The sequence below is a fragment of the Takifugu rubripes genome, chromosome 4 (genome assembly GCF_901000725.2).
Source record: "Takifugu rubripes chromosome 4, fTakRub1.2, whole genome shotgun sequence".
Taxonomy (NCBI): Eukaryota; Metazoa; Chordata; class Actinopteri; order Tetraodontiformes; family Tetraodontidae; genus Takifugu; species Takifugu rubripes.
Genome location: NC_042288.1, coordinates 8,897,849 through 8,914,015, shown reverse-complemented (window position 1 = coordinate 8,914,015; position 16,167 = coordinate 8,897,849). Strand labels below are relative to the sequence as shown.

Genomic DNA, 16,167 nt, shown 5'->3' with positions numbered 1-16,167 from the left:
CATTCATTCATTCATTCATTCATTCAAACGCCCCTTTGTCTTTTTAACCCATTGGTCAATTATAATTACACTATAGACGATAAATATACTTTAGAGTTAATCTGTGCCACAAGATCAGCATTTTGGAATTTAGCATTTCTTTTCATATTTAACACTGAAGCAATGAAAGTTCCTCTCGTCACAGAGACACTGGTCTCACTGTAGATCCATAACTTCTACTCTATTTCCATCAAACTCTGTTAGGATACTCGTGTTTTCAACCCCAAATTTTTCAAAACCAAAAGTAAATAGCATTTTTAGCCTTGAAATGGCCTATTAAGTGACAAAAACGAAATGTCATTAAACATGTGGGTGTATAAAACCCTTTGGCAGTAAGAGTGTTCGCCCTCTCCACCTCCCCCCTCCCATTCTTATATTGTTGCGTGTAAGAATGACGCGCATCCTCCTTTTTCATCTCCTCCCACCCACTCTTTCTCTCCTCCATCCTTCCATCCTCCCCGCTTCTCCGTCCTTCTATTGCACACACGCACTCATACGCACGCACACGCTTCCTCATGCTGAAAAACAATTTAAAGGCAGCCTGAGGTTTCCCACACAGAGGCACATGTGTGACATTTTCGGTATGTCACAGGTTAGTGAGCCATTAAAGTACTATACATACATACATACACACACACACACACACACCCACACACGAGTTGAGCTGATGCTTCAGCACCATGGTCAGCGACCTGAAATGTGTCGCTCACGTTCTGAAGAATGAATGGATGCGAAACCGGAAGGGGAAAATAAGAAGAATAATAAGAAAATAAAAACAGCAGGGCCAGCCTGAAAACATAGTCCTGGTTCGAACCCACGTCAGCACATGCAGCAATAAAAAAATTCTGCAGCACAGAACACGCTAACCTCGTCCCTTCACAACTACTGAGCAGTGGCCCAACAAACGACATCTGGTTACGGCTGAAGGCTTCTAACAAGACAAGACAAATTAGAGACTACGTAGAGATGAAAAAGATGAATTTTATGGAGGAATTTAAGACTTATCACTTATATTAGTCCCATTCAACGAATATATCCATGTTCTAAAATCAAAACCCACCAAAATAAGGTGGCAAAGAAAGCAAATAAGACATAAACATGAATATATTATTGATACTTGTAATCACGCATTAAACAAAATATTATTAAACGCCCTAATGTGACAACAAATAGTAAAAGTCTCGAAAAAGTTACAATTTCAGAGTTTCTAACATTTTATTTTGAAAGGTCGTTTACCTATCCCGGAAATGCAACGGGTTCAAAAGGCTTAAGAGTCCTTAAGAGGGAGCCCCGCTAATGTTTGACACCGAACCGGAGCTGGTCATCCTGCAGACAGTAAGTGTTCTGTCCCTCAGTTTTGTGTTGTTTGTTCCTTTTCCGGAGGTTTGTTTGTTAGATGTAAGTTGTCAATTTACAGTCGATCCTGTCGCGCTGCCATTTAGTGGAGTAGGGTGGAGACCGGAAGTACGTCGAGCGCCAGATAAAAGTGCTGCGGAACACGGGGTGCTCTTGGATCCAATCCGGTTACTTCTTTTACTTTTGCACTTCTCAAAGGCATAATCTGTCAGTAATATCTTTTACGATTGTAGCCGCTACTCAAAATGTACGTTTTTACATTGAAACCAAAGTTAAGTATTGTGATCTTTTTCTTGCAGTTTTACAAAAATAAAGTGGATCGGTAAAAACCACAGAACGCTTCACGAGTGGTTACTGAAGCCATATGTTTAGCTCGCTGCCGATGCTAAAGCGCTTAGCCGAGGGCAGAAGAGCAAGAACCCTGATTTTCCGATTTACCTCTGCGGATTTGTCTGTGTGCATATTTCAGGGGGTGTTAACTGGGTGTTACTAAGCGAAGCACTTGCAGCTTGATCAGGCTGAGCTGCGATCAGCTGTGGAAACATTTCTCAACGCCAGTTTGTGACGGTCTTGGCCCACAAGCAGAAAAGAACAGTTTTGGAACCTGCCAGCTGTCCCCGGCACGAAATCGAGCAGCGGGCTCTATTTTTAAAGAGCAATACCGGAGGTACCAGTATGGGTTTTATCGTCCGTGATGCGTGTGTGTGTGTGTCCTTTTCTTGATTCTCTTGTTCTCTTTGCTGTTTTTATCCTTTGTGAGGCACTTTGTGCTACCTAGTGTATGAAAAGTGCCATATAAATAAAGATTGAATTGAATTGAATCTAATTCATTATCTAGTTTATTCAGGACAAATGTTGTCATCACAGCACAAATGTGTTTTCTGATGCTGTGAGGCTTCAGGTAAAGACAAAAAATTCTTTTAGTTCGTTGCTGACCCACATTTGCATAGAAAACCCTGACAAGTTAAATGTTTAACTAGTCTTTTTATCCCCTGAATTATCTCCTGAAGTTGCGCAACAGTCTTTATTGCGTGACAACAATCAATAAAAGAGCAACACCTTCATTGTTGCCTTCTTGACCTCTGGAAGGCACCAGAGTTGATATTGGTGTATAAATCTGCCATATTTCTGTGTTGGCACAGCAGCACATCTCCTAACTGTTCATTTGACGCCCCACTTGTTGCTCAGCTGATGGGGGGGGGGGTCTCGTTCCCAGCGTTGACCAGTGCTCTGTGTTGGTTTGGCTGCTGTGTCTCATCGCCAGGATGTTGCCGGTGGTGGTGGTCCATGGAGGGGCAGGTCATTGTCCAAAAGAGAGGTCAGAAAGCGCCAAGAAAGGGGTGTGCGCTGCGGCCCGAGCAGGGTACGAGGTCCTCCGGGGAGGGGGCGGCAGCATGGACGCTGTGGTTGAAGCTGTGACGCAGTTGGAGAACAATTCCTTATTTAATGCCGGTAACATCACGCCAGACTCAAAATTATAATCTGATGATCTGAGCACTTCTACAGACTACGCTGACATTCTCAAATCACACCTCAGGATGTGGGTCCGTGCTCAACATTAAAGGAGATGTGGAAATGGACGCCCTGGTGATGGATGGACAAACACTTGCGAGCGGCGCCGTGGCGGCAGTTCGTAACATAGCCAACCCCGTGCAGCTATCGAGGCTGGTTATGGACAAGGTCTGGTAAAGCTGATTGTTGAGAAGTGCTCCTCTGCTGCACTGTTTGCATCTGTTTTCTTTGTCTTCAAGAAGATCTAAAGGAAATGTAATCAGTAGCTAAACTTGGCTAATGCTAACAGATAGGAACACAACCTGAACAATAAAGTTCAAAAAAAAAAAAAAAAACAAGTAGGTGAGGAACTAGTTTCGCTACGCTCTAGTGTGAGCTAAAATAGTTCCTCAGACAAAAACTTTGATCTCAATTTCAGACGAGTCACGTGTGCCTGACAGCAGGGGGCGCCCAACAGTTTGCAGAGTCCATGGGCGTCCCGCTGGTCCAGCAGGAGTCCCTCATCACCGACTACGCCCGCATGCGCTGGAGGCAGAACCTGGCACCCGAGGCCAACCCAGTCGAGTGCCAAATGTGAGAAATAACTTTTTTTTTCTTAACTCGGTAATAAAATGCTGATATTAATGACAGAGATATAACTCTTTCCATGAATAGTGTTGTTGGCTGATGACTTACCGATAACAACCTTATGGGTTGTAAATTTAAATGTTATTACCCTCCCATATTTCTTCGTAGGGGGAAAATGGGCACTGTTGGAGCAGTGGCAGTAGACGTCCATGGGAACGTGGCCTCTGCAACCTCGACCGGTGGGATACTGAACAAGATGGAGGGCCGAGTGGGCGACACGCCCTGTGTAGGTAAGTCAAGATTTCAAAGTTGGACACGACAGAATCGCTTCATTTTATGTGAAATCAGTGCCCGACATGTCCATATGGGTCACCACCTTCTTAATGGTGGGATTCTATTTGTTTGTTGTTGACACAAACCCACGTTATGCTCACACCTATAGGGCCACCCATTTTAAGCTGACTGACAGATTTAGGAGATTCTGGCAGTTTTCACTTTTTTTTCTCCTTAACTTGCCAAAAGCATTTGTTTATATTGATAATCGTGGTGATTAATGGATTGGTGGTGGTATGTTTATCAATTATTAAAGTCAATCAGTCTTACAGTCACTAACCTTTCAGCAGTGTTTGAGATCTTTGGCAACATGTAATTAAAACTGTGCTCAGTTACTGAAAGGATTTGGGGAAATGTTTTCCATAAACTCTTACCTGGGAAATATGTTGAACTGAAACTTTATGCCAGATATCTTGTGGTGAAAAAGCCACCCCTAAAAGGCTGTTATATTGCAAATAATAGTTGTAAATGCGTGTAATAGCAGATGTCTAATAAGAAAGATGAGAAGATTGAAGTCACCACTCTTTGGCTGCGTTGACGTCGTCTGTCCACTAGATGGCACTGATGATGCAGAGAATAATGTTCAAACAAGAAAAAGTTACAAAACATTTTGTAATCACCAGCCTGGCAAATATGGTGAGAAGGCTAAGGTTTTATTCTGTACCGGTATCTTTACCTTCTTCCTCCTGTCTCCTGTGTGTATCTGCATTTTATTTGTTTTTTTTTACACCCAGTTGTTAATGTTGACTAAATAATAAATCAATCGCTGAATTGACCTGTGGGTCATGTGATGTTGTGCGTGCATGTGCCAGGCTGTGGCGGTTACGCCGACAACAGGGTGGGTGCGGTGTCAACAACAGGCTATGGCGAAGCAATCATGAAGGTCACTCTAGCAAGACTCATCCTGTTTCACATGGAGCAAGGTAACACACAGAGTGCGCACAAGTATGCAGGTGAGGAAGACCATGAGTTTCTGCTCTCTGCTCTCAGGTCAGTCGGCAGAGGCAGCCAGCGATTCAGCCCTGGCCTACATGAAGTCCAGAGTGGAAGGTCTCGGTGGGGTGGTGACAGTGGACCCTCAAGGTCACTGGGCCGCTCGTTTCTCCAGCGCCCAGATGTGCTGGGCTGCAGCTCAGGAAGATGTTCTGCACTACGGAGTGTACGCGGGGGAACACCTGACCGAGAACATCACCACCCCACAATGACATAAAAATACTGATGGTTTAAAAATTAGCGTTGACAAAAGAAATTATTGTATTTAATTAAGTGACCTTAAGCTGTCAACCAGCTATTTTGATTATTTGCTTAAATGATGTACAAGTTAAATATAATTTTAATACTTCTGAAGCAGTTATGGTGTTTTCAGTCCTTAAAATAAGAAAAAATACATTTAACAATAAAGTGTTTATCCTAGAGTGACTTTTTGGATGAAGCACCTAATTTATCTGTTTTGATCAGCGGATCAATGAATAATTAATACAATAGAGATTAAATTATAACAGGAAAGGAAATAATCGATTCTTCTTGTGTGAGAGGACACATGCGGAAAGATTCTCCTGACCTTTTCTCCAACATCCAGAAGTCATTTTGAGATGTTTTCCGTGATACTCAGAACTTTTATCGAAGGTTTATTTAATTATTTACCAGAGTATAATGAACCTCTAAACTGTCGGAACCTGTGTGATTTCATGCCGTTAAATTGAAATTTTAACTCGGCTCCAGGTGGTTGTAACATCACCTCCGTCCCGGACTGTAAAGCTCTTGCTGGCTGTCATCCTGTTAGGATCCACTAGATGGTGCTATTTCCGCACAAACTGCAACCGTCTGGCGTTGTCATCGTGACATAATAATAAAGCACAAGACCGGTAGTAATGTATTGTTCATCAATCTGTAACCATAACTTATTCCTAACCCGGGTCATTGGAGCCAGTCCCAGTAGAACTGGATAAGAACGCTTGATTGACGATTACCCAGGAATGGTCCACTCGGGCATCGGGAAAAAGCACAAACTGCACATTCTCTACTAAATGCAAAACTTGAATCTAGAACCTTCTTGCTGCCTGCACCTTCCTCCCTGCACATTTTAATCATTCTCTGGACTAGAAATATCTTTAGAATTTGTTGGGGGGAAAAAACAAATACTTTACATTTCAACACCTTTGAAAAGATTAGGGATTGACAGCAGGTATACCTTCAGGCATTTTTAAAGGTACGTTTGTGTCAACATTGCCAGGTTTGGTAACATCTATGTAAACCTTTAGAAACCGGTGACAGTGGGTTCTACTAGTTTCCTGCACAAAGTGTTCAGTTGTTGCTATGCTAGCAGTTAGGAAACGGCTGTAAACATTAACAAAGTGCGAGCTCCAGCGGACGGATACCACCCCCCGGAGGGCTTCTTTGTGTTAAGTAGCTATGCTCGGACAAAGACGACACAAAACCCTTTATGAACAGAACAACATTCTCTTAATTGATGAGACTGTAAAGTGGCTGAGGAAATATTATGGCTGATTGATTGATAAAGTCTGCATGTGCAGAACTTCAAGAGTTAGCTTTAAGCTGGGAAGGTTAACCTGCAGAGGACAAACCCCCACGCCGTCGCTTTGACTGTCAACTCTCACACCTCATTCCCATGCCCATACTTTGCTTTGAGTATAAACACTTTAGCCAGCAAATATTTCATCCGCACTCGCGCCACACTAGGCTGCCCGCAGCCGCCTGCTGCACCTCTGTACACTAAACACAGAAATAATGGAGGCAGCGTCAAACGTAAACAACAACAGTGGCCGTGGCGAACAGCCTTGGCCTGATTTTTGGGTTCTATCTCTTCTTCAAGAGGCCAGTCTGGGGTAAAGACTCTGGTTTGCCTGGGGTTACCCTGACAGCACACAGCACTCGGACAAAAGCTCCCCAGACTCGAAGCTTCAAAGTGGCGTCACATGAGCCAACTAGGCCTTTGTTTAATTGCATTAAAGGCAATAGTTTATTTTGTATTTCCTGGAGCCCTAATTGTCATATTCGCTGAGTGAACAACTCAGGATTTACATCATGGCGTGTGGAGAAGTGTCCACATTAGGAATGTGCAGACCTAGAACAACCACAAATATGAACTGCACTCACACATCATCATGGTGGTCTATTATCAGGACTGTCATGTTGGCCTTGTGCTGAGTTTGGCCAAATGTGGAAAATGTCTGCACACAGAAGGAGACCTGAAATATCATCTGTTCACCCACGAGGAAAGGAAAAGGACATCAGCACATGGCTGACCTCGCAGCTGAGAGCAGTCTGCAAGGTGAGACGAGGCCTTGCTTTTCTTTCCACGCTGCTCATTAATTAGGTTTCAGTAATCGGGTAAAGGCAGTTCACTGAACTCCTACGCAGGCTTGTCCAAGGTTTAGAGGGCCCCAGCCTTTAGGGGGACCAGGGAGGCCAGTGAAGATGACAGTGATTGCAATAGAAACATCATTTTTGGGTCATGACATCCAAATGACCTGTTGGTCTTTTGTGTAGAGAATAAAGATAAAAGTGTTGGCAGTTGTGAGGAGGCCATTTTACTGTGAAGCACCATTTACACAGTATTAACTGTTTTATTTCTATTGTGATTGTGACGTCCGCTTCTGGTGTGGGTGGAGAAGAAGGCTTTTGAGGGTATTAGCAGGTTGTCTACTTGTGGTTTGTGTGGAAGGTTGCCAGCAATAAACAAGTCGCATTTGACGTAAAAGGAAGTGAGGTAATTTCTTTTAAAACAAAAGCCTTATTTTTCTGAGAAAATACATGTTGGGTTTTATGGGGAAAACAAGAGATTAGATTTAAAAAAGATACGTCTATACCTGTTTTTTGTATTTTATTTCCTAAATAGCAGCAGGTTTAGCAACATTACTTGGTGCCATGTTTTAGGTTGGGATTTTATTGTTTTGACGAAGCAACCGGAAGCAGAAATAAATGAAAAGTAACTTCACGCCCTTCATAGGAAAGAGGGCCGGACTCGGTGCAACTTTCTGACAATAAAACCCTGCAGACACCACGGTGGACGCTTCCAAATCCAGCTGGCATCAACAGACGTAAAGGGGAATCTCAACAAACGCATCTTCAGTTTTCATCTTCAGTGACCCCACGAAGTGGCCGGCGGCGTCTTCAGGGGACCGAGGTTCTATTCCGTCTCATAATCCCTTTACAATTGTTTGTACAGAGTTTGCAGGGAACTTTTCGCCGCTCTTTAACATCACCCAGAAGTGACCTGAGTTGCGGAAACGACCCGCAACTCAGTAAACCGGGAAGTGCTGGTGAGTTTATGACGTTTCTGTTTGTGTGCGAAGCCACGAAGCCGAACTTTATAGCTGTTTTTATTTCATGTGTTTAAAAATGCATCACTACTTCGATATAGCGTCGAAACAATTATTGCTTTCATAACACACCTGCACAATAAGCATTTCCTGTGTTTCATTAGACGAATGTCTCTGCTGATAACCATCCCTTATCAACACTTACCTGTAGAATAATCTGTTTGATGTTTGAGCCACTTAAAGAAAATAATGGAAACGGCAGCTGCAATCAAACTAGCCGCATTTTACAGTAATAAATTATCTTTATGTGGGGAACGGGACTTCTGTTGTAACTGGATGTGAGAAGATGAACGAACTGAAATAGTGTAAAATAGTGTGACCAGCCCTGAAATTTAGTTTGGCTTAATATTAAATGTCACCGATGTTAATTAGAAGAAACGATCTCGCAGTGAGAAGGGCTAAGATCAAGTTTTAAAGGTCTAAAAGGAGTGAACTGTGTGGTTTTTACTGTTCCATCCAGTAACTTTAGATCACAGCACAGTGGGCTTTATCTGCTCTAATCTGCTGCGGCCTGTTCATCCGACTCCTTCCTCCCCTGGGATGGTGGACACTGGTTCCCAGGCAGGATGAATGTGTGGAAGAAAAGATTCTGCATTCCAAAATGCGTAACGAGAGGCCTGTTATTCCAGCTGGAGGCAGCAGAACTCGAAGGCACGCGCAAACGTTCGCGTTGGACGGCGTTAAATCTCTGCGTCGGCGCTGAGATGGTCTCGCCGTGTTGGAGATGTTTTCCAGAAGAAGCTCGGCCAAGGTGAGCGGACGTTTCCTCTCGCTCGCCGTCCGGAGAAAAAGCTAGCTTCAGAGTTTATGTGACCTGAGCGTTATGGAGTCGCCGTGTTTCTCTAGTTCTTTATTTTCTGTATGGCGTGGGCTCCGCCGATGCCCCGCCCCTTTCGGAGACTTGGGAAGAGGAAATCGCAGGCACGAGTTTGGACAGCGAGTCACCGGACTTTGATGCTAAATATGATTTCTTAGGTCTAAAATCTGTTATTTTGGAGCCATTTATCGTTCCATTACCAACGTTTCTCCTTGTTTACTCTCAGTAAAGGCGCCAAAACTCATTTAAGGTGGCACTCAAACGTCCCCGTTGACAGCAACTGTACTATCGTGGAGTACGAGTGTTTCTTTGGAGATAACAAAGGAAGCGTTTGGATTGTTGAATGCGATTTATGTCCCTGTGACCTTGTCTGCATTTGTGTGTGTGGGCCGTGTGTGTTGATCCGTGTGTTGATCCAGGCCAATGGCCCTTTGTGTTTGAGGAGGGGTCTCCGGCCTCACATGGCTGACCTCAGGGTTGCTATGGAGACAAAAAGAGTGACTTCCTGAATTCCTGGCCCATCCCACAATACATTATAGGGCAGAGATCTGGAGTCAAACTCGGAACAGACGTGGGAGAGACGGCAGGAAAACCGAATCCTGCCTCTTTTTAACGTTGCAGTAAAGCAAAAAACAAACAAAAATGAAATGGAAGACGAGCTGGAGCTCATGGAGCTTAAACCAACTGTTTTTAAGGAAATTAATTATTTGTTTTGGTGAGTTCCACTGATTCTGTGCATTCCAGCACCTCTGGGTTTATCATCAGCTTTCCTGCCGTCACATTAGCCCAGACTCCGGTACTCTACAGCCCAGGGGTCAACCAACGTTAACCTTTGTGCACTTCTACCAATCGAGGGTGTTAATAATCCTGCGAGTCCGCGGCTCTGTTAGCTCTCAAGCACACGTTCGGGGTGTCCGCTCATTTGTTAAACCGCCGACGGCTCGTCCATCCCCTCCAGCGGGAGCGTCGCCGCTGCGTTGATGTTCAGCCCGGTTAATTGATGGCGCCGTAAATGTGAAAACGACCCTCGTTCAGCCGTGACGGCTGGACGTTTGACTCCGAGAGCTTCTCGTTGAACAATTACAATTACGTCAACCTTCCTGCTGAAATCATCCATTAGTTGGCAGAATTGCATCAGGTTTACCACTGAGTTTTCATAGGTTATAAATAAATAAATTTAGCTGCTGGTGAATCGACAAACAAATGGAAACTGAATCCCGGCCTGTTATTTTTTGCTGCAGCCTGACTGCACACGCCGGTGGTGCGCTGTCTAAATCGCATACTTGGTGTGTGTTGATGTAGGTTGCCGTGGTTACTCGCCGTTAAAGGGGACTTTCAGCAACAAACAACATTTATTAGTTTGTTTTCTCCAGCCTAGTTCATGCAGCGATGCGGAATTAGCATTGCTATGCTAACGGATCAAAGAATTCAGTTCTTTCGAGACGAAAATGTAATGACGAAATTTAATCTTTTTTTCTTTAATCTTTGACACCTCACTGGGTGATCCTTATATTCCTGAGATCTGCACACCCTGTTTTGGTGTTTGAACAAAACAGCTAAAGTTTACCAAAGCTGTTGGGCGTCCCGTCTGAGAGCAATGCAGCCAGTCCTTGATATATTGCACCTCTTTGCGCCGGCATTCTGCAGCATTTCGAACCCTTTTAAGTGTCTGAAAGTACACGGGCGTGGATAATTGCTGCGCTTTGAAGGTTTCCTCTGAAGTGTTTTCAAACCCCATTCTGTCACTTTCACCCATATTTACTGACGGTTTTCAAACGTCACGCGAAGAAAAAGCCAGATTTGATAAAGGTTTGTTCACGCGTTGCTCAAACGCCGACCAAAATGTCGCGTTCACCGCGGCTGGAAAGGTGATTTTATTGACACGCGTCAAAGTGCCCCTCAGTCACGCACCACCTGCTGTGACCTTCAGATAAAACACAACGACCTCAGACGTGGCCTTGCATCACAACCTTTGAGGGTGGAACCTCGGGTCGGTCTCTCGGCAGCGTTCTGGACACTAGCCAGACGGGTTCTGCAGCTACTACCTGCAGAAGTGACGACGCCATGATGGCAGATCTGCCGTCAACACAAGTGCAGTGAGACGTGACCCGAACCCAGTAAAGGCCGACGCAGCGCTACGGCTAATGACGCCAAACCTAGCTGCACCTGATTTACACAACATAACGAGGTCCAGAACTTTCATCCTGACCTTCGTGACCTTTTTTTTATGCTTCCTCGCAACAAAATGGAAAGACTAGACGAGTGGAGATGTGCTCCCTCCCTCCCTCTCTCCCTCTTTCCGTCGTCACTCTGTGTGTTCGCTGGTTGCCAAGTGCTAAGAATCCGCGGAATGCAGGATTGCAGTGTTCTGATAAAGTTTGCTTTGTTCACCGACTGACCTGAGTGAGAAACTGCAAGAGTTACACACACACACACACACACACACACACACACACACACACACACACACGGTCTGTGCATTTAGTAAAAGTCACATAGTTCCTGCTAAATAACATGTTGGCTGGCTGCAGGTCTTGTACCTGCACCAGAGGATTCCTGGTTGGACTCTGTCAGTTCAGCTCTGTGTTTAATTTTTCTACAGAATTCCCAGATTGATTCACTCTGGGGAAACCTTTTCCCAAAGTCGTGTGAGAGAATCCACCGTGTGGATTGGTCATCGACCTGCCCGGGCCGGAGCGCCGGTTATTCTGTTTTGCTTTAATTGTTGTAATAAACACAGTGGAAACTGCAGGATTTGCTTTATCAGCTCGTGTATTTTCATTTTGCGGTTTGGCGTTTTCAGAAATCTTCCTCTTGAGTTCACGCTGGGAAGAGAGGAGGCCTTTCTCCTGCTCCGTACCTGCTGGAGACCGACTTCTAACCACATTTATTGCTTTTCCGCTTCCAAATTTTAGCACTTTGTTTCAGGTGCTATTTTTAGTGCAACTTCCCTCAAAGTCAATTAGCATGAAGTGGAAAAGGAGCATTAGCCGTGATGCCTCTGGCACAATAGGGTCACGCCTCACCCGATGCATGTCTGACTTATGGCGGGTGTCACATGACCCGTGTCAGGTGCTGCTAAGACATGGTGAACATCAAGGGTTTGCTAATTCAACATCTAACGTGTGTGTGTGTGTGTGTGTGTGTGTTGGGGGGGGGGGGGGCACAGACATGTGATTACATGCTCGCCTACTCTCTCACTCTCTTGTGTGCACGTGCCATGACCTTTGTGCACATTCACATGCATACAAAGGTCATGGCGCCTTCATGACACGTGTGTTCTGGTCTGACTTTTAGTCTGTTCTCATGGCTGAGTTTGAGAGCCCACGCTGTCCTCGTGCATTTAAGTGTGTGTTTACACACTCGCATGTGCCCTACAGTAGAGACGTCAGTTAACAAAGAAGGTCTGACCAGCTTTAAAATTAAAAGAAGTTTTTGTAATCACTTCTCGTGTGTGTGTGTGTGTGTGTGTGTGTATGAGAGCATATATCAAGGAAAATGTGGCTGAGAAATGCAGAGGGAGGGGACCAAACAGGAAGTGAGCGTTTGGGTTGAGAGGGTCGGGTCGAAAAGGCCACTATGGGAGTACACATTCAATCGCGTGAGAAGAAGTAATTAGGTGTGTGTGTGCGTGTCTTTTTGTGTCTCTGTTGTGCTGGGCTCTAGGTGGGTGTGTGTGTGTGTGTGTGTGTGTGTTGCGCTGGGCTCTAGGTGTGTGTGTGTGTTGCGCTGGGCTGTGGGAGTGTGTGATGACTAAACAGAAAGGGTGAGTTGTGTTTACATGGTAAACACATGTATGTGTGTGTGTGTGTGTGTGTGTGGGATGGGAGTGAAGGTTGTGGAATGTCAGAATGCTCACTGGGCTACACAGCTGAGAAAGACAGCATGGTGGAACCAGAAAGGCTGCTGGTGGCTGCTCAGCATTTAAGCCAGCAGCTGTGCTTTGTCATCGTCTTCTGCTCCGTTTTCTTCTGCACATTTTTGTTTGTTTATCCTTTCTTATGTCTCAGGGAAGAAGCTGATGAACTCGCGGAGAGCCCAAACTCCTCCGTGCTTTGCTCAAGGGTACTAGCAGGAAATAGGCCTAGCCTCTTTTTGTTAGCTGTGGAGGAACTAGGGGAACTTTCTGAGCAGATGAGCTGAAACCAGAACCACCAGTACCACCAGTGGCTCCCTCATGTCACATCTGGTTGCTGATTGTGCTCCGTTAATCTTAAAGTCTTGTGAAATCTGAAAGGCGCAGGTGGAAAACCTGCAAAGCGCCTCGGTGGTCGGGCGGTAGCTTTCCTCGCGCTCCTCCTTTCCTCTGATTTGAGGTCAAAGGAAGGTCAACTGAACTCCTCAAACACACAAACCCAATTATGCTTCCATATTTGAGGGGCTGTGATTGGTGTGTTTGAGGTGACAAATTACTGGAAAACTACCCTGACTCACCGGAGTTAATGTTTGAAAGCATAACGGAGCCAACGGGAACGACTTTTGTCCACAGCTTGTTTGTTTTTTTTTATTTCGTCCAGTTCTGTCGCATGTTTGTCAGGGCGTGCTTGTTTGTTTCTGCTAACTGCTGCGTCATGGCAAACCCCGTCTCACCTGCTGTCTGATCACTTTCACAGGTGAGCCCTGGCAGCTTTTCCCACCGGTCGGGTTCAGTTTGGTGCCGCTTGGCTCAGGGACGGTGGGAGGAACCCTCTGTCTGGTGTCGTGTTCCCCCAGCAGCACAAGCGCCTCCAGCCCAGTTGGCAGTCGGGGCTACTGTAAACATCCTTGACTGGAAGCTGGTGTTTGGTTCTGGGGCTTTCAGTCGGATGTTTGCAGCAGCCGACTGCTAGTGCCGTCGTTACACCTCAGCAGCTGATGCCACGGTTGCCACAGCGACCATTTCTGTTTGTTGCATTCCAGAATCGAGCCCGTTTGAACTGCACAATCTCCCAGCAGGGGGCAGCACCGGGGCGTCCGATTTTCGGGTGATTTAAACCGTGGTGTGAAGCTGAGGGGAAGTGGGTGTAACATTTGCTGCAGACACGGAAGGAAGGAAACATTCTAATATTACACTCCCTCCCCACCCCCACATCCATCAGAGCATGAATGAAAACATGCCGTTCCTTCCTTCCTTCCTTGGTGTTGGAATCCCAGGAAGTGGATATTTTGGTCCCTCACAAGTCGTTGCCGCGGAAACGGTCCATCAAACACAGAGGCGCTCTGGTAGATTTTCACCAGTGTTGATGTTAATAAATCTCAGATCAGCTTGTTTAAAAGGGAAGAAGTCAACACAAGTTTGGGGTCAACTGTGTTTGGGAAAATGCCTTATTAATGCTCCTGCTTGACTAAATCATCTTGGTGAAAATATTATTTTTAAAGTGTTTACACCTTCTGGCCATGAGTTGAGTCTGCATTTGCAGGGAAAACGTTGAAATAATAATAAAAAATCTCCCAACTTCATCATCACTGTAATCTTCCTCACCTCAGAAGAAGTTCTCATGTGTAAATCTGTTTTGGATGGATTTTCATTGGACGTCAGAGTCTCAGGAAGTGTAAACATCCTACACTCTCGGCGTCCGCCCCCTGGTGGCCGGGGGTGGGACTGTTTGCACTGCCTGACTCGGGAATTCAACTGGAGATGAACTTTGTTTATTTACCCGCTTGTTACAGCCTTCTTGGTGTTTTTGAGTTTAATTATTTTAAAAATAAAGTATACTTTTCCACCAAAATTGTCATCCTGTGTTCTGATGTAAAGAAACCGCTGCAGTGAAGAACGAATCTTTTGTGCAGTTTCACCGGAAATGGTAAACGGAAGATCTCTTTGGGTGGTTCCCCCCCCCTCGCGGCTTTCCCAGAGGGGTAAACAAGCACATGAGTGCACAACACAAACACACAAGTTGAAATGTCCTCTCCGGTAAAGGTGCGATTACTGCTACTGGACGCTAGATGTCGCCACAGACAAAACAACCCACGCCTCATACGTTAATTCATACTCTGCTGCAAAAATAATAATCTCCATCCTCCATCTGAGCTATCGCATTGTCACTTTGTGGCAGGACCGTGGTTGGACTGAAGTAAAGCTGTATGTGTTTATTGTGCGCCACGTTTCAAAGTCGTGGCGTAAACCTGGTAAAACATCCGACTTTTCTTTGAAGAGTGCTATTAATTTAATATGTAACATACATATTTGATACATCCTTTGTGAGGAACAGAGAAAAGAAACAAAAATGCAAATGTGTAACAGCAACACCTTTACAGTGCATATATGAGGGTGAAGCGTTTCAATAAAACTGTACTTCCCCCTTCGGGATGCAGCGAAAGCAGAAGTGTCTCACAAAAGCTGTTCTGCAGTTTCTGCCTGGAAGAGTCCCCGAAACCAAACAGTTTCAGCTGAGAGCCGTCCTGCTTAACTAAGACATTAAACGCAGAATGACCCTCAGGCTGACATCTCGCTTTCCCTCATGATCAGAAACACAGTGTGTGTGACAAAGCGTCTGTAGTTTCATGTCAGGAATATCTCAGTCTGTTAATGAATTATTAATAAAGACAAACATTGTTCTGGAATTGGTTTATAGGAGACACCATCGGAGGTGAAGAGCAGTAATAATAACAAAGCACAGCTTAATAAGTATATAAAAATCACACAAGGTGATAAAATGTAAAATGTTTTATCCTTAACCTTTTTCCCCTAATCTTATAGACAAAGGTGCTCAGATCTGTTGCTATGTAGGAATTCAGCAGCTCAAATAAAGCTACTCAATCCAGAGAGGTGAAACAAAGAAAATAAATAAATGAAGACAAACATTAAAACATTCTGCAGTTTATTGGCAGATTTCACATTTGAGGGTTATTGTAGCCCACCTACACTATCATCAAAAGCAAAAATGCAAAGGTAATTGTCTGTGAAACAATCACATTTGATAAGGAAAACATTTCAAGTATATAGAATTAACCTCTTTCCCACCAAGGTGACTGTATATATTCCTGCTTTTACAGTAACACTCATGTCTGTCACGATAATCGCAACAACAATGTCGATATCAGAGCAAAAAAGAAGAATTCAACACAAGAAATACAAAAAAGGCACTTCAGATCTTACACACACGCTCAGATCAAATGCACACAGCACAGTAGGAAGAATCATGTTTCAGCCCGCGTCATGACAACGAATCACCTGAAAAGTTTGGTACAATTATAGCAGATACACTTGGCTGAGGTACA

The 16,167-nt window shown here is 44.7% G+C and overlaps 2 protein-coding genes and 1 non-coding gene across 19 annotated transcripts in view; 2 read left to right on the top strand and 1 right to left on the bottom strand.

Annotated features, from left to right (window-relative positions):
- rims1a (regulating synaptic membrane exocytosis 1a) overlaps window positions 1–1,414 on the bottom strand; it is a 42,236-nt gene extending 40,822 nt beyond the window's left edge. For all 15 annotated transcript variants that reach the window (XM_029834673.1, XM_029834681.1, XM_029834674.1 and 12 more), the window contains exon 1: window positions 1,276–1,414. The gene's annotated coding sequence lies outside the window, so the exon portion shown is untranslated. The remainder of the gene's footprint in view (window positions 1–1,275) is intronic.
- On the top strand, window positions 1,296–5,679 carry asrgl1 (asparaginase and isoaspartyl peptidase 1). 3 transcript variants are annotated; one of them, XM_029834690.1, is made up of 9 exons: window positions 1,303–1,374; window positions 1,457–1,602; window positions 1,695–2,062; window positions 2,660–2,847; window positions 2,933–3,075; window positions 3,326–3,480; window positions 3,643–3,764; window positions 4,620–4,730; window positions 4,798–5,679. In XM_029834690.1, exons 4-9 carry the CDS (start codon window positions 2,661–2,663, stop codon window positions 5,010–5,012), a joined length of 933 nt encoding a protein of 310 aa, XP_029690550.1. In that variant the 5' UTR covers window positions 1,303–1,374; window positions 1,457–1,602; window positions 1,695–2,062; window position 2,660; the 3' UTR covers window positions 5,013–5,679. The 3 variants fall into 3 exon arrangements, with proteins under 3 accessions (XP_003963957.2, XP_029690550.1, XP_029690551.1); XM_029834691.1 differs by having other exon boundaries at window positions 1,457–1,642; window positions 1,865–2,062; XM_003963908.3 differs by lacking the exon at window positions 1,457–1,602 and having other exon boundaries at window positions 1,296–1,374; window positions 1,865–2,062.
- Window positions 5,680–14,489: 8,810 nt separating this feature from the next.
- On the top strand, window positions 14,490–14,567 carry mir30c (microRNA mir-30c). Its single transcript, NR_105346.1, has one exon. It is a non-coding gene; the product is annotated as a microRNA mir-30c (primary transcript).
- Window positions 14,568–16,167: the final 1,600 nt, after the last annotated feature.